Source organism: Letharia columbiana (genome assembly GCF_014066305.1).
Source record: "Letharia columbiana isolate WasteWater2 chromosome Unknown Sc0000000_s0, whole genome shotgun sequence".
Lineage (NCBI taxonomy): Eukaryota > Fungi > Ascomycota > Lecanoromycetes > Lecanorales > Parmeliaceae > Letharia > Letharia columbiana.
In genome coordinates this window covers 1426205-1448693 of record NW_023501036.1, presented here as the reverse complement: position 1 = coordinate 1448693, position 22489 = coordinate 1426205, and the positions used below count along the sequence as shown (strand labels likewise).

The 22489-nt window shown below is 49.9% G+C and overlaps 11 protein-coding genes across 11 annotated transcripts; 6 read left to right on the top strand and 5 right to left on the bottom strand.

Annotated features, from left to right (window-relative positions):
- Positions 1-269: 269 nt before the first annotated feature.
- On the bottom strand, positions 270-2190 carry HO173_000374 (uncharacterized protein; the record flags this gene model as incomplete). The annotated part of the gene is made up of 2 exons (XM_037302324.1): positions 270-991; positions 1047-2190. The coding sequence occupies 2 exons, from the start codon at positions 2188-2190 to the stop codon at positions 270-272; spliced, it is 1866 nt and encodes a 621-aa protein (XP_037170903.1).
- A 429-nt stretch (positions 2191-2619) lies between these two features.
- Positions 2620-3246, top strand: HO173_000373 (uncharacterized protein; the record flags this gene model as incomplete). The annotated part of the gene is made up of 1 exon (XM_037302323.1): positions 2620-3246. The coding sequence occupies one exon, from the start codon at positions 2620-2622 to the stop codon at positions 3244-3246; it is 627 nt and encodes a 208-aa protein (XP_037170902.1).
- Positions 3247-3387: 141 nt separating this feature from the next.
- Positions 3388-3887, top strand: HO173_000372 (uncharacterized protein; the record flags this gene model as incomplete). Its single annotated transcript, XM_037302322.1, has 2 exons — positions 3388-3395; positions 3455-3887. The coding sequence occupies 2 exons, from the start codon at positions 3388-3390 to the stop codon at positions 3885-3887; spliced, it is 441 nt and encodes a 146-aa protein (XP_037170901.1).
- A 218-nt stretch (positions 3888-4105) lies between these two features.
- HO173_000371 (uncharacterized protein) lies at positions 4106-5321 on the top strand (the record flags this gene model as incomplete). The annotated part of the gene is made up of 2 exons (XM_037302321.1): positions 4106-4181; positions 4231-5321. The coding sequence occupies 2 exons, from the start codon at positions 4106-4108 to the stop codon at positions 5319-5321; spliced, it is 1167 nt and encodes a 388-aa protein (XP_037170900.1).
- Positions 5322-5459: 138 nt separating this feature from the next.
- On the bottom strand, positions 5460-7094 carry HO173_000370 (uncharacterized protein; the record flags this gene model as incomplete). Its single annotated transcript, XM_037302320.1, has 4 exons — positions 5460-5713; positions 5861-6173; positions 6321-6812; positions 6867-7094. 4 exons carry the CDS (start codon positions 7092-7094, stop codon positions 5460-5462), a joined length of 1287 nt encoding a protein of 428 aa, XP_037170899.1.
- A 1166-nt stretch (positions 7095-8260) lies between these two features.
- HO173_000369 (uncharacterized protein) lies at positions 8261-9028 on the top strand (the record flags this gene model as incomplete). The annotated part of the gene is made up of 2 exons (XM_037302319.1): positions 8261-8329; positions 8387-9028. 2 exons carry the CDS (start codon positions 8261-8263, stop codon positions 9026-9028), a joined length of 711 nt encoding a protein of 236 aa, XP_037170898.1.
- A 531-nt stretch (positions 9029-9559) lies between these two features.
- Positions 9560-11779, bottom strand: HO173_000368 (uncharacterized protein; the record flags this gene model as incomplete). Its single annotated transcript, XM_037302318.1, has 3 exons — positions 9560-10913; positions 10961-11189; positions 11365-11779. 3 exons carry the CDS (start codon positions 11777-11779, stop codon positions 9560-9562), a joined length of 1998 nt encoding a protein of 665 aa, XP_037170897.1.
- A 978-nt stretch (positions 11780-12757) lies between these two features.
- Positions 12758-16903, top strand: HO173_000367 (uncharacterized protein; the record flags this gene model as incomplete). Its single annotated transcript, XM_037302317.1, has 3 exons — positions 12758-13165; positions 13221-16489; positions 16546-16903. 3 exons carry the CDS (start codon positions 12758-12760, stop codon positions 16901-16903), a joined length of 4035 nt encoding a protein of 1344 aa, XP_037170896.1.
- A 338-nt stretch (positions 16904-17241) lies between these two features.
- Positions 17242-17921, bottom strand: HO173_000366 (uncharacterized protein; the record flags this gene model as incomplete). Its single annotated transcript, XM_037302316.1, has 3 exons — positions 17242-17404; positions 17663-17748; positions 17817-17921. The coding sequence occupies 3 exons, from the start codon at positions 17919-17921 to the stop codon at positions 17242-17244; spliced, it is 354 nt and encodes a 117-aa protein (XP_037170895.1).
- Positions 17922-18558: 637 nt separating this feature from the next.
- HO173_000365 (uncharacterized protein) lies at positions 18559-20182 on the top strand (the record flags this gene model as incomplete). The annotated part of the gene is made up of 4 exons (XM_037302315.1): positions 18559-18717; positions 18770-18847; positions 18909-19754; positions 19826-20182. 4 exons carry the CDS (start codon positions 18559-18561, stop codon positions 20180-20182), a joined length of 1440 nt encoding a protein of 479 aa, XP_037170894.1.
- A 415-nt stretch (positions 20183-20597) lies between these two features.
- Positions 20598-21815, bottom strand: HO173_000364 (uncharacterized protein; the record flags this gene model as incomplete). Its single annotated transcript, XM_037302314.1, has 2 exons — positions 20598-21496; positions 21728-21815. 2 exons carry the CDS (start codon positions 21813-21815, stop codon positions 20598-20600), a joined length of 987 nt encoding a protein of 328 aa, XP_037170893.1.
- Positions 21816-22489: the final 674 nt, after the last annotated feature.

Genomic DNA, 22489 nt, shown 5'->3' with positions numbered 1-22489 from the left:
GTTCCCGAGTACTTTCAAGCCGGACACAACTAAGGGTGGCAGGCAACCTTCAGCATTGTAGTCCCACAAATAGTAGCTCAAGCTAGAACTCGAGCACACTTCGACCATTCGCGAGGTATCTGTCGACAACAGGGACCAACCTGGAGCAAAGAGCAAAGCCTTGCTGATGATGGTGATGACCATCCTAGTGTTTGCACCATATCCTCCCGATCCGAAAGTCGAAGCGCCGCCAAAACTCAGAGTCTCGGTCGAAAGTTGATGTTTGCGGGCTAGATCCTACACCCATTTGATAACGTCGTGGCCAAGAACGCCGCAGCCAAAGCTGCACAGAACGTCACGACTTTCGTCACCCTCAGGCCAGCAGCTCCACTTATGCCCGTCCATGGGCTGTTGCACCACCTAACCTCACCCCCGGGATGAGGACTTCCGTAACTGTAATTCAAGCCATGCCCTTCTAAGGGACATGCGAATTGCAAAGCAGCGGGACAACTCCGGATGAGGTTATAACATATGTCTTTGCATGGTAGCAGCTCCTTATACGGACCAGGTCGGATTACAGCATCAATCATGGGGTTACGACTGCTGTTGAAGGAGATCCTACTGCGGTTATGCGGGCTGAATGCCAAGTCCCCATTAATCCCAGCAATTGCGTAGGATGAGTTGATGAATGAATGATTCACCGCCCTGGGCTGCATGTACGGAGCCGGATTCGAGATATCCTCGCATCTGGGTATAGTGACCGCGCAAAGCCACTGTCTGTAAGCGGCGTCGCAATCGCTACAGTTTCTGGCAAGCGAATACTGAGCGGAGGATGTAGTGTTGCACGGAATTTGTTGGAGTGAGTTCGTAAAGTTTTGATAGATACCAAGAGCGTATTGATCGTAGTGGTGAGCGAGAAGTTCTGTTGAGTTGAAAGTATTAGGATTAGCCGGAGCAGCGTATGCAACGGAAGTGCAAAAGGGCAGGTTGAAGAGAAGGGCGCAATTGTCGTCTGGAATAACGCTGTTAGATTCAGCAATAGGGCAGGTGAATGTCGAAGGACTAACAAGACTTGGTCGTGATATTTGATGGCTTCCACACTGTGCCTCCACCACCCACGACGCCGGACCCTTGGTCTGTGGAGTTGCCAATCATAGCTGCTACGGCGTAATATGTCGAGCTCCAGTTAAGATTCTTTACATAGAATTGTTGTTTTGGTAGGCTATCACCAGCTGCTGTCATAACAGTTTCGACATCTGGGAGACCTTGGATCTGTGCCAGATTTTGCAATCCGCATACTGAGTTCTGCACGCCGAGTATGGAAGGATTGTCCTGATTCTGCACGAACAAGCTAAACACTGGTGGTCTGTTCATCCATTGCTGAAACGTAGAATTTGAGGAATTCGTGGTACTGGTTGTATTGTTCGTGTAGAGGAGCGCGGAATTTGTGTCGCTATCAACAAGTTTAACATTGGGGTCGCTGTATGAAGAGGCATAAAAGCCATCAATAGATGCCGTGAGCTGATAGTTATAGACCCCATCATAGCCCTCATTTGCAGGAGCATAGACCCCAAAATATACATCATTCTTGACGGATATGTTCAACCAGCCAAAGCCCCCAACAATTAGCACGACATGATCACAATTTTTCTGATCAGGCTGTTGATTGTTGGAAGATGTTGAAACGTAGAGCATCAACTGATCTGGGGCAGCAGTTTGATTAGGGTCTGTCGCAAGCGGCTGCTCGCAAGTCGTAAGACTTATGTAGAGTTCGATTTCGCCTGGGGCATCTGGAGTGACAGAGACGTTTTGCCCCTCGAAGTATGATGGAAGGCCAGGTGTCTGAGGCGAGTTGGGTCCAAATAACGTTGTACTGGGAAAAGTCCAGTATTGGCTAGCGCTTTGACCAATATTCAGGATGCCTGGGGCATTGTTCCCCAATGCTGGAATGACTTCTCCAGCTCTGCCGATGATGCTTCGATCAGCGCCAGCGAACTCTGGCTCATATCTTTCTAGATTATGTCCTACATCAACCTCAAAAGCACTATGTGATCGTGGGTGGTTGTCATCCTTATGGGTTATCGAGTCCTCGTGTGCTGCAAAGGCATGTTGAGTGAACAGAGCGGCTGTAGAGGCGAGAAGAAGGGGAAAAGAGGCAAGGGGCGAGGGCACTGTTCGTTGCGGAAGATACGCGCTCCTAGGTAGTCGCATGGGTGAAGGGAGTAGGCCAGCTCGCTCTCCCAGCAGTGGAACCTCGAGCGTCGGTTCAAAGGCACTGGCAATGGCGAGTGCGCAAGGAAGCTGACGGTTTAGACGGCAACATCGAGATGAGAGTGCCCACAGTCCAAGCTGCTATCAGAAACGGCGTAGGGAGAGATGCTCAAAGGAACATTTGTTGTTGGAATTCTAGTGCTGACAGACAGACGTTGATACTTTTATACTTGTTGGAACCTGAGATGATCTACGCCGGCTCCGCTTGCTGTTTCAAGTTCTGTCTGCTGTCGGCAAAGCTGCACTATTGACCGTCACTAATTAGTAGAGACCATGGTCGAACAGCTTGCATGAACTGCATATTTTCATGATTGCAGAGATTTCCATGGAGACGCTATACAGGCCGTATTACGTTGGAAGCGCTCTGCGATGACCGGAAGACGCCTCCTTGATATAGCAGCCATATTCAAGGCTTCCCAAGGCGTTGCTGCAAAGCATGTCGCCCTCCGCCAACACCAGTTGGACGTTTACAGCAAGACATCCTCTCTTGCTAAAGCTGTTAAGTCACAGACTGACCGAGTCACCCTCACGGTGAAAGCTGCCTCGGTTTTGGCAGAACGTTTCAATGGACCCGAACCCGATTATTCTACGCAGGCTTCGCAACCAAGAAAGTCTACCCAGGGTGCGCCCATACCCAGTCAAGATGGGGCTTCTGGGACAACCGAGGGATCGGTGAAGAAGGATGGTCTTTCCCAGGATCATTTCTACGAAAGACCAGACCAGAATGCTGCTGCGGATCCTCCACCAGATGCTAATCTAGGTGTGAGGCAAGAAAAGGCGAAAAGATACCCGCTACCCGATGGATCAATGCTTCCAGCAGATACTGCTGAAGTGCCAGAGCGAGATAAAGACTCATACAACGAGTTGCCGCAAACAGAACCCGCGAAAGCCCCGTTAGCTGATGGAAGAGAGGAGACAGACGAGGGCCTACAGCCCACTCTATCAGGCAGAACGAGTATTCCAAATCCAAAAGGGAACAGATCCTGTGATCGCTGAGAAATCTAAAACCCTACAACGGCAGGCAGAAAAGCGGACCCTATTTCAGGCTGTTGAGCTTTCACCTTCCCGCCCATTCTGAGGAGCTAGATTTGAAAGCAGATCAAGATTGGGATGTCTTCTACACGCCTTTGTCATCAGATGGACAGGTACATTCAGCTCTGCCGCGTGTCACAGTGCCAAAGGATACGGAAGACGCCCAAGAAAGTGATAAGCATGTCTCTGATGCTCAAATCAATCAAGATGTCTTCTCCTCTGCATCTTCTAAAAATGAAGAACGGCCCGTTCCGCAAGCACAAGCTGTTCCAGAGCAAGAGCGACTTTCCGACGAAGCGTACACCGAGTTGTTTCACAGTCCAAGGGTAGCTAGGATGTTGGGTGGTCACCCCAAGCCGAGCAAGCCTCTACATGAGAAGGACCAGGTCTCATCCAGTGTTCGGACATCAGGACAAGAGAGTCAAGACGGAGCTCAAAATCCGCCAGCCGGGATCGTAGATTCAACGCCTTCTCAAGCCAAGAGCAGCGAGGATATGCACGACCTAATCACAGACATGGCCGAAGACGCGGAAGCCAGGTCCGCGGATCCGTCTCAGGCAAGTTTCGTACGAGACATATTCATAATTTGGATACTGATTGACTGACAGCGTTTTCCTAGCTACCAACAGACCTTGAACCAGGTCCAACAAAACCTCCATACAGGATGCAAGAATCTCGGGTGCCGTCTTCTCGGTTTGGCAGATTTTGGCAATACGGAGGTCTAGCCACGTCCATGGCTTTTGGGGCAGTTGGCGAAAGCCTCCGTCGCGCTACAGGAGGCAGTGGTGATGCTGTTGGGTCTTTGATGCTCAGCGCTGGCAATATGGAAAGACTCGTGGCCAAGCTATCCAGGATGCGAGGTGCGGCCCTGAAATTGGGGCAGATGATGAGCTTTCAAGGTCGGTCACCACCTACTACTCCCTGCACAATCGCTCATGCTCGCCAAAGATTCGAGAATGCTGCCAGGACCGATCAACGAAGTTTTGCAACGAGTCCAAGACAGCGCCGACTACATGCCCGCTTCTCAACGTAACAAAGTTCTTGCAAGTAACCTCGGCGCAGATTGGCGCGATCTCTTCTCCTCTTTCGACGAAAAGCCTCTAGCAGCCGCATCCATTGGCCAAGTCCACAGCGCTATTCTGAAATCCTCAGGCCAGCGTGTCGCAGTGAAGGTCCAATACCCAGGCGTCGCCGACTCCATCGATAGCGACCTCTCGAACCTCTCCATACTTCTCACCGCGTCCCGCCTTCTCCCCAAAGGCCTCTTCCTAGACAAGACGATTGCGAACGCCCGAACCGAACTAGCCTGGGAATGCGATTACGTCCGCGAAGCCGAGATGGGCGAACGCTTTCGTGGTCTTCTCGCTGATGAAGAAGATGTCTTCCACGTACCAACTATCATATCCGAAGCCTCTGGCCCACAAGTCCTAACCGCAGAATTCCTCCACGGCACCGGTGTAACCAAAGTCCAAAACTTCACTCAAGAGCAACGAGACTGGATCGGCACCCAGATACTACGTCTCTGCCTGCGCGAGATCACAGAGTTCAAGTTCATGCAGACCGATCCCAATTGGACAAATTTCCTCTACAACGCCTCAACTCACAAACTCGAGCTCCTTGATTTCGGAGCCAGCCGAGAATTTCCGGACCATTTCATAGAGCCCTACATCCGCACCCTGCTCGCTGCTTCTCGCTGCGACCGCGCTGCCGTCCGCGACTTGAGCATTCAATTGGGGTATTTGACGGGGCATGAAAGTCAGGCTATGCTCAACGCGCATGTCGGTTCCGTATTGACGCTTGCGGAACCGTTCGCCGAGAATGCAGCAGAGGTCTACGATTTTCGGGATCAGACGATTACGGATAGGGTGAGGGGGTTCATACCCGTGATGGTAAGGGAAAGGCTGGCGCCACCACCGGAGGAGACGTATAGTTTGCATCGGAAACTGAGTGGGGCTTTTTTGCTGTGTGCAAAATTGGGGGCTAGAGTTCGATGTCGAGAGATGTTTGCAAACGCCATGAGCTCTGCTCATATCGAATAAAAGCCGTGGTGTTTCGCTACAAGATTGGTTGGAGCCATTTCAGGTTTGACAATCAATGCACATGTAGAAGTACAGCATTAGCTTCTTTCTGATTGGATTTATGTACAATATTCATGCTGCTGTTCCATGAGCACACTTCTAAGCTGCTAGCACAGTACTTTTGGTTCCATTGTTTGGCAATTTGGATCTTAGTATTAGTCCCGGGTACTGCCTCAAATCAGTGCCGTTGTTCCAATCAGGCTGGTAAGGCAACTGATTGATGTTGAAGTAGATGTAGCCATCGAATCCAACGTTCGATGAATCGGGCCAAATGATTCGTGGATCCCGAACATACGGCTCCGCCTGCAACGTCGTGGAGTTGTAAATGTAAATGGCGTTCTGCTCCGGCATGACTTGATGATTTTGGAGTCAGCATTAGTCCTTAGGAAGGAATTCTGAGTCGCGAGACATGTCTTAGGAGCAGAGAACTCTTTAGGCACGTCTGACGACTCATAAGACAGCATGGATGGGGAAGAAATGCCTCGGAAAGTATAACTTACGCATGTACACAGCTCCGTTACTGTCGGCGCTGAAACCATTGGCGTTCCCGCCTCGCTGGCCAAGGCTTTTGACATTATTCGATGCTCGTTGCGAGCTTAGGACGTCATCCATGGGATTCGAACGGAGATACTGCGTTTCAATGCTGTAGAGATAGTCGCTTGTCAGAGGTGAATAGTACATCACGTCGCCGTACAAGGAGAGCTCGATGCCATCGAGCCCTTCCTGGATATTGGTCAGAGCCAAGCCGGGACTGCGTTGATAGAAGGGCATTCCTTGATATGAAGGCACATCCTCGAAAGTTCGGAGTGTAGACTAGGACATGGTTTCAGAGTCAGCGTCGCCTATCCGAGAGGGTGTGTTGAGCCTTGGAACATGTCTACAGAGTATACACTCTCAAGATATGTCTAAAGGCTCAAGATCTGGTCCAAAAGAGGATATATAAACTCGAAATACACGTACTGGATGCTGGGTTAGCTGGCGCCATGACTGTCCGGTACCAAGATCGAGCATGATAAAGCCCGTACGGCCCTCGTTGCTGCTGTCATTGATGTACGCTATGCCCTTGCCTGATGCCGTGGCGTTCGCACGCATATCAAATCGGAGGTCGTTCATGTAGGAATCTGGAAAGTGAACGCTTGACGGGAAATTGTAGGTTCGAATGATTGAATTACTCGTCAGATTGAGAGCTACCAGCTTTGGCCCGCCAGGAGACGCGTATGGCATGGTAAGCATTTCTGTCTCGTTCGTGCTGGGTCTTCCAGTATCGAGAACCCAGAGCGTATCATCGGGAGTAATGAACAGGGCTTGAACGCTAATGAAGCTGTCCGTAGAGTTGCTACCGAAAGGGATACCGTTAAGTGAAGTAGACAGGCCTCCGGGAGGAGTATTTAATTCTAGGTTTGGATAGGGGACTTCGGCTGTAGTATTGAAGACCTCGCCCAAGGTGTATGCCTAGAAGGTACTCAGTCATCTGAAGCATATGGTAAGGCGATAAGGTTCACTAACGTATGTTCCCCTTGTATAACAGACGAAAATGCGACCTTGCTTTGAAACCGCCAGTCCGATTGGCCATTGATCATAGTAATAATGGACTTCTTCAACTGGTGGACCGGTTAAGCCAGAATCGCGGCGAACATTTGCATATGTCAGATTCTGATATGTAATGGACTGAGTTGACTGAGCAGCTGCAAAGCATGACAGACCGCCGACGGCCAAGAGGATATTGAGCTTCATACTGCCGAATTGATGCAGTATTGAGGTGTTGAGTATGGAGAGTATGCTGATGAAAGCGTTGCTTGCTAGAAGAGAAGCTATCAAGCGAAGAGTCTGAAGCAATGTAGAAGCAAAAAGCGAGAGGAGATGGCAGACAGCATTGCCATTAGCAAGTATGGAATTATTTAAGAGCCGTACGTTCCTTCCCTTGCATCATCATTGCGTCGTCGGAAGGGTTTGGGTCTAGACTCTCTCTCGAGAGAGAGAGAGAGAGATGGAAAGCACTCGAGGCAGTCTCTTTGGAAGCAGGTGGCCTTGCTCTGTATGTGTATCCGTGACTGAGCATAGCATTGCCGATTGTTTGACGCTACCAAAGAAGTTGGTAGAGCAAGCTGATAGAGTAAGTTGATGAGAATCGTTAACAGTCACAAGTCACGGCAGTCAATAATTCGAGCGACGAGGGAGGAAGGGCATAAGCCATAAGGATAAAGTAGACATACACTAGACAGAATCCGTCATTCGGTCATTCTTTTCACCATTGCCGGATGCCGGATGCCGGATGCCAGATACCCGATGCAAGGCATCTCTCCCGACAATTCATTAAAGACTTTATTTTCAAAAACACTTAATCACTGCTTTCAAAACATGGTCAGCAATGATATGAAATGCACTAGGAATATAAATTACATGTAAAGCAATGTACATATGTACGTACCTGTATTCCGGCAGCTTGATAACATGCCAAAGCTGCTTTAAAGAACAAATACCTCTCCGTACTTTAGAGTATAACAAATTCAAAACCCTGTTCCGGGGATTAGCATACCTTAGCCTACCTTTAGCGTGTCTTCCATAAATCCAGCGGCGAAAGCTCTGGTGTGACTTTCGTCATCCGACTGAAACGGGTGCCCTCTTGAACGTACTTATCCTCACTGGTCTAGGCTGACCGTGTCAAAGATTACTCCGACTTCACACAAACAACACCATGAATATGTATGAATCGATAACACACACCCTCATTCCAAGTACTTAAACCAGCAGACCATCTTCCTCCTTTCCTTCATCCCTCTTCTTCCTCTTCAGCATCACCGCAACCGATACACCAAAGACACTCATCCTTTAGCAACTGAGCTCCCACCTGCACTCTACCCTTCTTGACCAGTCAGCTTCACGCCATCCGTTGAGTCAAGATGGCAGCAAGCAAGATCCTTCAAAACGAGTACAAGGCTCTATCCCAAGAGAAATGGGTCAACGTTGAGGTCAGCCTTCGGCCAATCACATCAACCCACAATGAACCCTCACTAACCTCTCTGCAGCTCAACAACGATGACATTTTCAACTGGAACGTTGCTCTTATTGTTATCAACCCTGGTTCCCTCTATTACGGTGGCTACTTCAAAGCCAAGATGAACTTTCCCCACAACTACCCCTACACCCCTCCTTCTTTCCAGTTCAACCGTGCCCTCTTCCACCCAAATATCTACGCGGATGGGAAACTCTGCATCTCCATCCTACATGCCCCAGGCGACGATGAGATGTCCGGCGAGAGTGCTGGGGAACGCTGGTCACCAGCACAACGGGTGGAATCCATCCTCCTTTCCATCATCTCGCTCCTCGATGACGCCGAGTGCTCCTCTCCAGCCAATGTCGATGCTGGTGTGATGCTGCGGAAGAACACAGAAGGTTTCAAGAAAAAGGCCAAGGCAGATGTGGAGAAGAGTAAAGAGGATATCCCAGCAGGCTTCGTCATGCCGACACACGAATCTACGGCGAGGATACCGGAAAAACCTGTCGATGATCGAGAGTTCTGGGTCGATAGCGATGAGGAGGATGATTTTGGGGGAAGTGACACCGATGCCGAGATGACGGAGGATGGGAATGATGGTCTTCCGGACGACGATGATCAAGAAGAGGGTGATGACGAAGATCCAGAGAACGAGGATGATGAAACCCTTTAGGGAGCGGGCAGCACAAACTCAGCTACAGATCGCCAACCTGCAAACTTCGCCCCTCCTTACTCGCCTTTGTTAGACATTTGCTTTGATCGCGGCATAGCGAACGGTGTTCACAAGGCGTTGGTGGTCCTTGTCCCTGCATATCATTGGTGGGTCATTATCACGGACGGAGTCCACATACATGGCGCTGAAGGTCGTGCCAAATTGGAGTCACAGCAGGAGGCTGGTGGAATGCTCGACTTACCTGGGCCTTACCCTGAACGATCAAATCTAATAGCATAGAATTAACACAATCAGACACCCCAACAGTGCAGTCATTCATTCAATGTCGTTGATGCTCACGAATATCTTCTCTCCTGGATGTCAGCGACTGAAACTAGGTCTCTTCACAACGAATAGAATACTTTTCAATCGCTACTACTGATAAAGAGTGCTACTCAAAATATCCCAATTCTAACCACCCAGCTGACCTTGCTCGTCGTTTTGGATAGCCGATGTTTGCACCCACTGTGCACAAAGTCCAAGCGAGGCAACCTACCCTTCCCTTTCCCGCCCCTTCCGTTTCTCGGCACTCCTCGCCGCCAACCTCGCCTTTGCAGCCGCTGCCCTCTCAGCCGACAACGCCGAACCTCTGGCCGAGGTCATGGTGCTGGTCCGACTGCCTACCCTTGACGTGAAGCTCGACGATCGACCCAGGGTCGCCGTCGAGGGTTTGACACTGGGCCTAAGGATCGCCTTTGACGGCTCGAGTTCAGCAGGACTTGAGGTGAGATCAAGCGTGGCCGGTCGTGGCGAGCTGATGGTGGGTCTCCGATTATGCGTGCGGTGGATTGGTGATGACACGCCTGATTGAGGCTGAGGCGTGGTTTGTGTAGGTGGTTTGTGGGCATCATTTGCCTGCGAGAGATGGATCTTAGGAAACGACTTGGTCCCCGGATGCTGTTCAGGGATAAGGTTCTGATCAATCTCCTTTAGCGTCCGTTGTATGTCGTGTCTGACACTGGAAGGAGGAAGCTCCGGGGGTAATTTCGAGAGTGATCCACCGTCAACGGCATCTCTGGGACTGCTCAATGTCCATATATCGACCACAGACTTTTGCAATCTGCTCTTGCGAGGCGAAAGGTATACCTTGGAGACGCGATTCTGCTCAACAGGCCCATGATCCATTTCATCGCCAGTTGCGAGCGCCCCTTCTGATGATTTTGGGTTCCCATCAAGTCCTCTTAGATCGTCCGAGCACGCCGATGGTTGTGGTTGAGCTAGACCTTCGGCTTTTGATGGCTGACCAGAGGCAAGCAGGAGATTTTGATGCTCGACGGTAAGCTTCGCAAGTTGAGCTTCGCATACCTTCTGATCGGCCTTGCACTTTGCTTCCCTTCTCTTGAGCCTCTCTTCTCTTGCTTGCCGCCGTGATTCATAGCTCATCATCTCCCCTTTGACTCTCGCTAGGCTTCGCTTGAGTGCACCGTTCTCAGCTTCGAGCTTTGCGGCTTGATCTTCTGCTTTTTTCGCACTCATACGCAAGCTCTCCAGTTGGGCGTGTAACATATCTTTTTCTGCGGACCGAGCAACAATTTCTGGAGAATTTGCCTCCTTGGTTGACCATTCATCAGTCTCTTCCATTGCCTGGATATCATGTCGTTCGCCAACTGAGCCATCAGCACGATTCTCCTTCTGCATCGCTCTTCTGTACTGGTCGGCTTTTTGCTTGTATCGTATGGCCAAGGCTGTCTGTTGTGCCAGCTCACTGACAAGCCTAGTCTGCTCGCTCTCCCCTTCTGGACCTTGCGCGTGAAAGTTGTTTAGCTGCGCGGCTAGCTTCGATACTTTTTTTCCATTGCAGCAACCTTGGCCAGCTCCTTCTTCAGCTTCTCGCCAAGGCCAGTAGCTTCAGAGTCCTTTTTAACGGCATACGACTTCACATTCTGGCCATACATGATGATCTTCTTCATTTCGCGATTCGACCTCTTGTGGTATTGCTCATACTCAGTCTTCCAATGCTGCCCCGATCTTGAGCATGGTTGACTCAGATCCACAGTCTGATCAGCGACTTGATCCCTATTCCCCGCATGGGCGCCAATACTTGCCGCGGATTCTCTAGTAGGTCCTTCCTGGGTGGACGTAACTGAAACAGCCTGGTTGTTCGGTTTCTGCTTGGATAATTCTATGAGAGTTTTGGTAAGACTTGAATGGCAAGGTTGGATCCTAGAGTTTTTTTCCTGGCATTTCTGGTTTATTGCTCTTTCTTAGGGCGGGATCGCGATTGGCCTCCGTTGATGGCGATTGCTCCTCTATTTTCTGGGCGTTGGATATCAGGGTCCCGAATGACACTGTCTTACGACGAGTGGCGCCGGTACCGGGAGTTAGGAGGATGCCTTTGGTTGGAGACGCTAGTGGATCAACTTTGAGGAGCGCAACGGGCTCATCGAAATAGCCATTTACCGCATCATGAGCTTGGTTGTCTTCCACCTTTTCTGCGGGCTGGGTCTTTGCAACATCCCTTTTTGGCTCCACTAGCAGCATATGGTGTCTGACATCGTTTTGATCTGGGTGAGGCGTCCCAAAGATGGCGGTCTTAAAGGCACGGACCGCGAACAATGGCGCCGGGGTTTCAGGCGGTTCTTCAATGTACGATAGTCCATCATCTTGACTTCTCGTAAGCTCAATCCCAATCCCTACGAATTCGGATTGTATACCTGCTCGAGGGTATCGCGCGTCTGCTGGCCGCGTGGAACCCGTCAGCCATTCTAACATCCTGCCGACGTTCTTTCTCAGCTTCTTGAATGATTTGGTCTCATAGTAGGAGTATGCGGGCGGAATGCGGAAGTGTGGAATGGTGCACGAAAGTCATAGGTATCACATTGTCTTTGATTGTTTACACACGTGACACGGGTAATCGGCGTCAAGGATTTTTAGCGCGCGTGATCTTTAGCGGCCCCTCGGCCTGTCACAGAGCTCGGAGTCCGAGAGTTCCAGGGACTATTAAGTTATTGAACGAAGAATACTCCGTAAAATACATGTAATCAGGGTCCAAGTCACGTCTCAGATGTCGCATTGTTGCTTCGAGCCACGAACAAAACCCTGATAAATACTCCCGACAACTCTCCATATCCGAGCCCTGATACTTGTGTACGAGTACGAGTCAGACTATGAGAGTAGAAACTACCTAGGTACTACACTTACCTACTTTAGGTACCTTAGTAAACGGCGTGCGAACCATGTGCTGGATGTGGAGAGCGAAATGCGCTGACAGTCTCTCACTAGCACCAATGCGCATAAGTTGCCGGGGTTGACCGACGGGATCGTGCTCTTCCGAGAATTGAGAATTATCATCCCTGACATTAGTGCACTACCGTAGGGTAATACGTATCCGTGGAATTGTTCGCTCTAGATCCTCATCACTCATCACCGCCATCTTCCTTCTTTTCCTTCTTCTAATTCTTCTTCCTCTTCTTCTTCTCCGTCTCTTGTCTCATTTCTACCCTTTTCGTTCCTGGCCACATTTTGGAAGGTGCTACTTGAGAGTCCCACCTGCGCATCCTCCCTCTCGTGTTTACCACTGTAAATACTGCTAGGCGATCCCTCACAATTGGCTATTGAATGGTTGCCTAGCCCGATTTATCTCGCTGCTATAATATCTTTCCAGTCCCAACCTTGAATCCGTATCGCTTTCGTTTTCAGGCCTAACAAAAGCATTGACTGTGAGGGAGCTCCTCCAGGCAACCGTCCGTGATGGACAGCACCGCCGGGGATCTCAACCATGCCGTCAGAGAAGTCGACGCAGGCATCGAGAAACAGCTGAGCCGAGATTCGTGTGATGACTCTTCGTCAGGAAGAGACCTTGTGGGGGAGAAGCACGAGCAGGGTCCGCACTCTTCGGGCTCATCTTCAGACCAGATAGAGCAACTGAAAGAAGTTGATTCCCATATTGTCAAGGTATCTGAGGTCAAGGAGGGCGAAGAGGCTTACGCGCATCTACCTCCGCACGAGAAGGAGATTGTCAAGAGGCAGTTGGACATACCAGAGGTGACGGTCACTTTCAAAACGCTGTACCGATATGCAACAAGAAATGATCTTATCATCATTGCTGTTAGTTCTATTTGTGCTATTGCAGGAGGGGCCGTCTTGCCGTTGATGACCGTTAGTAACGTGTCCTCGAGTTTGTCAGATATATAGCCTGCTCACGGCATTCCAGGTTATTTTTGGTCAGCTAACAGGCATCTTCCAAGGCTACTTTCAACAAACAATATCGCATTCACACTTCAATGCTGAGCTTTCACACTTCACGCTCTATTTCATTTACCTTGCAATTGCAGAGTTTATTACCATCTACACCTGTACTGTTGGATTCATTTACACAGGAGAGCATATCGCAGGGAAGATCCGTGAGCAGTATTTGGCAGCCATCCTGCGTCAAAACATTGCATTCTTCGACAAGCTTGGAGCTGGAGAGATCACTACACGTATCACGGCCGATACCAACCTCGTACAGGATGGAATATCTGAGAAGATAGCCCTTACGTTGACCGCATTCGCTACCTTCGCGACCGCTTTCGTGATTGCATTCATCAAATACTGGAAGCTCACCCTGATTCTCTCATCTACAGTCTTTGCCATAGCGTTCTTGATGGGGGCTGGGTCGACATTCATCATCAAATATAACAAGCAATCGCTAGAGTCGTATGCCTTAGGCGGTACTGTTGCCGAAGAAGTCATAAGCTCCATCAGAAATGCCACAGCTTTCAGTACTCAGGACAAGCTTGCCCGGCAATATGATACACACTTGGTAGAAGCTGAAAAGTGGGGCCTCAAGCTCAAGGTCGCCCTAGCAGTCATGATTAGCGGTATGATGGGTATCATCTACTTCAACTATGGCCTCTCGTTTTGGATGGGATCACGATTCATTGTCGATGGCCAGATGACGCTTAGCGAGGTCCTCACAATTATGCTTGCTATTATGATAGGAGCTTTCTCTCTTGGAAATGTGGCTCCAAACGCCCAGGCTTTCACCACCAGTATCGCTGCTGCCGGCAAGATTTTCAACACTATCGATCGAGCCTCTCCTTTGAACCCTATGAATGACGAGGGTGAGAAACTTGAGCATGTGGAAGGCACAGTGGAGTTGAAGAATATCAAGATGATATACCCGTCAAGGGCCGAGGTGGTGGTAATGCAGGACGTAAACCTCAAGGTACCGGCTGGGAAAACAACAGCCCTTGTTGGCGCATCGGGGTCCGGAAAGTCCACGATCGTCGGCCTTGTAGAGCGCTTTTACGATCCTGTGGGTGGCGAGGTTTGCCTCGATGGCCATGAGGTCAGCAAATTGAACTTGAGATGGTTGCGCCAACAAATTTCCCTCGTCAGTCAAGAGCCAACATTGTTTGGCACGACTATATTCGGTAACATCAAGCACGGGCTCATTGGCACGAAACATGAGAACGCCGACATCGAACAGCAAAAAGAACTCATTTTGGCTGCAGCTAAAATGGCTAATGCGCATGACTTTGTTATGGGTCTTCCCGAGGGGTACGACACAAATGTGGGAGAGCGCGGCTTCCTTCTCTCGGGTGGGCAAAAGCAGCGAATAGCGATTGCTCGGGCCATGGTCAGCGATCCCAAGATATTGCTGCTGGATGAGGCTACATCGGCTCTAGATACCAAATCAGAAGGGGTTGTTCAGGCTGCCCTCGATGTTGCTGCACAAGGACGGACAACAATCGTAATCGCACATCGCCTATCTACTATCAAGACAGCCGACAACATAGTAGTGATGTCTCAAGGGCGGATCGTTGAGCAAGGCTCTCATGATGAGCTGCTCGAGAAGAAATCAGCGTACTACAACCTCGTCGAAGCACAACGAATATCCGCAGAGAATGAAGAAAAGAATGCAGAGGAGAATGTAGAAATGGACGAGTCCGAGGAAGAGCTCGTAACGTCCCTCACTCCCGAAAAGGAGGTCAGCCGGGAGAAGCTTGAGCGGTCGACCACTGGCAAGTCTGTGTCAAGTGCAATACTGGAAAGCAGAAATGCAAGCTCTGGACGTCAATATTCTCTATGGACCTTAATCAAAGTTGTTGGCAGCTTCAATAAGAAGGAAGTTCATTTCATGCTCGTTGGACTTGTCTTCTCCATCATTGCTGGAGCAGGCAATCCCACTCAGTCGGTCTTCTTCGCCGAAGAGATTGTTGCTCTGTCCCTGCCTCCTTCGATGTACTCTAAACTCAGGCACGACGCTGATTTCTGGGCTTTGATGTATCTCATGCTGGCCTTGGTGCAAATTTTGTCATTCAGTGCTCAGGGCATAGCTTTTGCATTCTGTTCCGAGCGCCTAGTACATCGAGCCCGAGACAAGGCATTTCGGACTATGCTTCGACAGGACATTGCTTTTTTCGACAAGGAGGAAAATTCGGCTGGTGCCCTGACATCCTTCCTATCAACCGAGACGACCCATCTGGCAGGCATGAGTGGTGTGACTTTGGGCACCATACTTGTCGTCTGTACGACACTCATTGCGGCCATCTCGCTATCTTGCGCCATGAACTATAAGCTCGCTCTTGTTTGCACTGCCACAATACCAGTCCTGCTTGCTTGTGGCTTCCTTCGCTTTTGGATGTTAGCTAGGTTCCAAGACCGAGCCAAGAAGGCTTATGAATCGTCTGCTAGCTTCGCATGCGAGGCTACTGCTGCTATACGCACCGTCGCATCTCTAACTCGAGAAGAGGACGTTTGGGAACATTATCACCAAAACCTTGTCGCTCAGGGGAGGGCAAGCTTACATTCTATCCTTCGATCTTCGATACTTTACGCTTCATCTCAATCTTTCATGTTCTTATGCACAGCCCTAGGCTTCTGGTATGGAGGCACACTCCTCGGCAATAAGGAAATAACCGAGCTTCACTTCTTCATCTGCTTTTCTGCCATCATCTTTGGTGCGCAATCTGCTGGAACAATCTTCTCATTCGCCCCAGACATGGGCAAAGCGAAGCAAGCTGCCAAAGAGCTCAAGACGTTATTTGATCGAGTACCGGCAATTGATTCATGGTCGCAAGACGGTGAGCGATTCAGCGACATGGAAGGCACCATTGAATTCCGAGATGTGCACTTCAGATACCCAACCAGGCCGGAGCAACCCGTGCTGAGAGGTCTCAGTCTTACGGTCAAGCCGGGCCAGTACGTCGCGCTTGTTGGGGCCAGTGGGTGTGGGAAGAGCACGACCATTGCCCTGATGGAGCGTTTCTACGACCCACTTTCTGGAGGTGTCTTTGTCGATGGCAAGGAAATCTCCAGCCTCAACATTAATGACTACCGAGGCTTTTTGGCATTGGTCAGCCAAGAGCCAACGCTGTATCAAGGCTCCGTTCGGGAGAATGTGCTGCTCGGTGCTGATAGAGAAGATGTGCCCGAAGAGGCTATTATTCAGGCTTGCAAAGATGCCAACATTTACGACTTCATAATTTCTTTGCCGTGAGTTTCGTGTCCTGTTACAGCGTAATTCGCAATATGGCTGACCTTGATTGCAGTGATGGCTTCTCCACCGTTGTCGGTTCCAAGGGCAGTATGCTTTCCGGCGGCCAAAAGCAACGCATCGCCATTGCCCGGGCTCTTCTGCGTGATCCCAAGATCCTTCTACTCGACGAGGCCACGTCGGCTCTTGACTCTGAATCAGAGAAAGTGGTGCAAGCAGCTCTTGATGCTGCGGCACGGGGTAGGACAACGATTGCAGTGGCACATCGCTTAAGCACTATTCAGCGGGCGGATATGATCTACGTATTTGATCAAGGCAGGATCGTGGAGCACGGAACGCATAACGAGCTTTTGAGGATGGGAGGGAAGTATTTCGAGTTGGTGAACATGCAGAGTTTGGAGAAGATGCACTAATGAGGTTCATGGTTCATGCTCATACTGTCCTGTACCTGTAGAAGTTTTGGGTGTGATTTGAGGGTGTGCTTTGAGCGAGTTAGCATGGCGATGGCGGTATTAGCTAGCGAAATAGATGCCTCCACTCGTTCGGCTGGGCAAATAGATTAGCCACGATGTATGGATTTCTACTCGCTTCGGACATACCTGAAGGTATAAAAGCTTTGATCCTACAGTTCTTTCAATCGTACCATGCCTTCCAATATCTTCCGTTGGTTCCAAGCGATCATTGCTACTCACTCTGTCCCCAATCTACGAAGCATTCTGTAATATCCCTCACCATGGTGCATCCCTCTTCCTCAATCTCCCTCGCCGACATCAAAATCTTGATAAACCTCTCTCACGGGTACGCCCCTGTTGTCGGCTATGATGCCCATCAGACCTTGGCCAATGTCGCGGATCTCGTTGTAGTCGTGCAAGAGCTTGATGTGGGCTTTCACTGTTGCTTGGGGATCTTTGGTTCTGGAGCAATCATAGGTTAGGAGACCGCAAAAGAGAAGAGAAAGGCGGCAGAAGTGGGTGCGACGGAGGCGAGCGGTGAGGCAGAAAGACAGGCAAGTGTCGATGGACCGATTGCCGGGAGAAAAAAAGGGGGGTGGAAGCATGCTTGGAAATTGCACGATTTAGACAGAAATGATGGCAACGTCTGAAGCGTTTCTGGATTTTCTGGCAGGTAGAGCGCACGGCTTTCAAAAGGGAGACGACTGTCATGAAACTCACTTTAGCTGCCCATCCACCTCTCTCCGCTTGTCTTCGGTCTCTCGGATCTGGGACTCTAGAGCTGCGATCTTGGCTTCTAGAGCTGCCTAATCCTCGTTGTCAGTCTTGGCCTGGTCATTGTGGCCGGGGTTTTGAGAGTCAGAAGAGAACAGACAATCTTCTTGGCCTCGAGCGGATCGGCCTGTGCCGGTGATGAAGGAGACGCGGTAAGAGGGCCGGGCTTAGGGACTTCTTGGGTTGATGTTGGAGATGAAGACATGAGAGGAAAAAGGGGAGCTTTTTGAAGTGGAGATGCTTGAATGCCTTGAGACGGCCAATTGTACAGCGGATTAAGGATGTGGTCTGAATCAGAAGAAAGAAGTATTTTGTAGGAGAGTGTCGAGAGCGTCTAGATAGAGGCAATCATAAAGCGATTATTAGTGCTTGGATTTGACTGGTGGTCTAAAGAGCAATCAATGGAAATGATGAGATGGAGTGAATATTAATGTCCGGCAATCGTTGTTTTTGTTATCAGCCTTGACTGAATGGCTCTTTTCCCTTTCTTTACCAGGATCCTCTACTCGTAGAATCGCGACTTGCTCGAAGGCTCGGAGGGTTCTCAATCTTCCTCGGTCATTCTGACTCTATCGAGAGCGAGACTGTGTGTGTCCGCTGGGAGCCTCGGAGCGTAAGCATTTGCGGGCGGGAATGGCGGCATGTCCGCCCGACCACCACCAAATTTGCCCCCCTTCTATATACATGTATTGTCTGGAAGAAAAGAAGCTCCAGTAAAGATACCAAAGACACCATTCCAACAAAAATAATCATCACCACCACCTCAGGCAGCTTTAAGTCTCTGCCAACTCTTTTCTGGGGACAATGCAGGCACATATACCCCACGGCAAACCACTTGCATGATGTTCTCCAACGCCCTTTCCACGTCAGCAGCACGGATACCGACTATGTCTCGCCCTCTCCGTCACCTTGCTCTGCTGTGGCTAGCAGGACAAGCGTTCGCTCATGAGCACCATACCGATGAGATACCAGAAGGCGAGGCGATTTCTGCACAGCCTATTGTACCTTCCCCCAGCATTGAGCGCCCTAGCCATTCTGACATTGGAATATCAGGATACTACGTTATGGATCCATATAGCCATTCAAATAGCCTCCTTTGGCATCATCTTCCCCACTGGAATGGTCCTAGGGGTAACGTCTACTCCTACTCACGCCAAAGTCAAATCCCTGCAAGTCTGACCGCTTCTTTTAGATCATTCGCTCACGTTGGCACGTACCTCTCCAAGTCCTCGGTGTCATTCTCTCAATAGTCGGCTACTTCCTTGGCCATGCCCACGGTGGTCGCCAATTCGCCCATAACGTCCACGCTTCTTTCGCACCATTCCTGATGCTCATGCTCATTGTCCAAGTCGTACTCGGCGTCTACCTGAAGCTGCATCTGGAGAAAGGGATACATGCTAGGATACGTCGCTACATGGTCATAGGGCATGGAGTAGTAGGGAAAGCATTGCCGGTAGTCAGCTGGGTGCAGATGCTGTTCGGGGGCATTACGGCCTTGGGATTCTGTCAAGGGGACCACCTAGGTCAATGCCTGGCCCACTTCATTATGGGCAGCGCCTTCATCGGCTACGGCATTGTTCTCACAATCCTGCTGCTGGTTGGTCAGATGTGGCTCAGGAGGACCGGCCGAAGCCAAGAATTCTTTGACAGTCTGATAATAGCAGCATGGGGCTGCGTCAATACATTTACGGAGCACAGGTGGGGAGGCCCATGGGTGGCTAATGACCTGCAGCATACAAGTATGGGTATCGTATGGTGGTGTGCGGGCCTGCTTGGAATGTGGCTGTCAAGGAAAAGAGATGGGAGGCCGAAGAGGAATCTTTTCCCAGCATTGGTTATAATGCTTACAGGATGGGGCATGAGCGCTCATCCTCAACATCTGGAGCTGAGCACGCATGTCCACACGGTCTTTGGGTACACGCTCATGGCTGCTGGAATGGCCAGGATAGTAGAGATTTCGTTCGTTCTTCGGGACCAAAATACAATATCTGATACGGAGGTGGAGGACACTAATAGCTTTCAATACATTACGCCTTTTGTAAGTAGCCCTGCAAATACCTCTCTCCTTATAAAGATTTGTCTGTGTTCAATTGCTGACTTCTACACAAGCTACTCTACACCTCCGGCTTCCTCTTCATGGGCGCCACAGAGGAACAAATGAACCTCCTCACCACCGCCGGCGTCTCCCACGTCTCTTACATCCTTCTCCTTTTTAGCATTTCTTTCTTGCTCTTCCTATTCGTCTGTATGCTGCTGCACCTCTACGCTTCATACGCCTGGCCTCTCGACCGTATCCAGCCCAAAGCTATGGCCAAGGGAGGGTTAAACGGCCATGTTGGGCACGTGAATAGGAGGGTGAGGGATTCCGAGGAGTTCGAACTGGAAGGCCTCATGAGTGATGATGAAGTGGCAGAGGATGGAGTCGGAACCCCTGCTAGTAAGAAGGCGAATGGGACGCTGACTTAGATAAATGGGCTTTCTAGGAGTTGCATATTACATATCTAGGGCGTTGAATGGGTCCCTGTTCTTTATTTTGGCCTGCTTATAGGCACATAGCCATCATACATGTATTGCCTAGAGCCATATGGAGGGAGAACAAACCTTCAACCTATGCCTTTGGTTGGCAGCTGTCCTATGAGTTGATTCTATGCACAATTGAAATCAATTTACTGGAGAATAATTGTAAAACAAAGCGTTTTTGTTGGTCGCTATCCTATCATATCTGCCCTAACAATGGGCACACATGCATGATACTATTAAAAGGAAAAGATTCCATTACTGATCACATGAAAGGGCTTGCTACCCATTTCATCAACACAACAAAGACTTTTCCACCTGATCATAATTCATCCTCACATAATGTTGTTGATTCCATCCCTGCTCAGCGCATCTCATGGTACTCCCCCTCACCCTGGCCAACAGCGGCAGGAGCGCGTGTGGGACCGGCGCCCAGGTCGTCTTTTGTGGATGTCAGCCAGTGGATGATGGACGCACTCCATGTGACTGTAGATCCATTAGTACTGTCATACGGGGAGCAAGCCCGTAGAACGGGGCAAGCGACGAGGAACATACTGTCAATGGTGCATATGGTGAAGCAGAGCCAACCGTTTTCGTGTCCGTTCAAAGCGAAAAGGATGACAAGGTTTGCGATGGTCGGCAAGATGATGGCTGAGGCGCCCAGTCCGGATCTGCCCATGAAGAACTCGCACGCGATGACGGGGTCGCGCAGACCGGGCACTTTGCGGAAGGGCAGAGCCATGGCGATGCAATGCAGAGCGTGTTGGAAGTTTCGGATCTTGACCAGACGCGCACCTCGCATCACGAAGACGAAGGTGAGGGCGAAGTTGATGATGATGTCGTAAGATAGGAGTGGGATGGTGATGACGAGAGGAAGGCCGATGCGGCATTTGCCGTCGATATGGGAGAGGGAGGTGACCGGATGGATGAAGGCAAAGACAGCTAGCACACCGAAGCCGAAGACTACGATGGCGATTCCCAGAAGGTAGATGGCGTCGCGGAGTCTTGGAAGCTTTGTCGCCACAAGCTGGTGCGCTCGCTCCACCAGGAAGAGGTATAGGCAGACCTTGCTACCAACGTAGAAAACGAGGCAGAGATCAATGGCAGCGCGGCAACGGCCTTCGGTGGTGAAGTCCCACGCGTTGATGAGGAGACCGGCCGAGAAGATAAAGGCAAGAGTGCAGGAGTAGATAGCCAGTACGAGGACGCGGATGGAGTTCAGCTGCTTGAAGTTACCGATCTCAAGTGTTTTAACGCGAGTGGCTAGGAAGAGGTTAATTATTTATATAGAAAGCAGCAATGGTGATCGGCTGTTAGAGAGGGGCTTGCAAACATACTAAGCATTCCGGAAACCATACAAAGGCCGATTAGTGATATCATCGAGTAGATAACATGTCCTTGAACCGGCGTGCGGTGAGAGTAGTCATAACCATCACGAGTTCCTTGCAGAATTAATTTCATATTTCGCTTGCTTCATATTAAAGGGGTTCATACCAAGAGGCGACGGCAAAGCATTTGCTAATTGCCCAAGGTATACCGCAGTCGATACTAGGAGGATGGCAAGATTCACGCGGGTAGACATATTGACTGGGTCTGCAACCTCATTAGTAGCCGATCAACCTCATAGCCAATTTCAACATCGGCGAATGCTGATAAACTTACGACGACGCGATAAATGATTGAACGGTTAATAGACTTAATTGTTTACCGTGTAAGAAGGCGATGTATTGGTGGAACGAGATGACGGTGTACGTAGACTGTAGAGTTGGTTAAGGAAAGTGAGGTGTCGACCGGAGGAAAGTGATAGATGTGAGGCAATTATTTTAGCGTGTTTATGGGACGATCATAGTAATACAGAACAGGATCACTTAAAGCACAGCACATATCACGGCACTTTACCTTTTATTATTCAACACTATTTTATCTAGTATCATTTACGCAGAAACCGGTATGCGTAAAGAGAAACTGAATGCAAGGTGGTCCAATTGTGTGACATCTTCAAAGGGAGAGACCAGCTTCGATTTTTCTCTTTAATTGGGCATGCTGCCACCGAACGGCTACTCCCAGCCACGCGGTCAACCCTATCAAAGATGTGAAGCAAAAACAATAATGTCCGTTCATGCATGCAAATTCAGAATATTAGGGGTCGCTACTGCAATAACATGTTATCTGCAAAGGGCGAGACCATTATGTGGTATATCCTGTAATTGAATATGCTACCATGCCAGTGCTACTTACAGGAGAGGTATTCCGGAG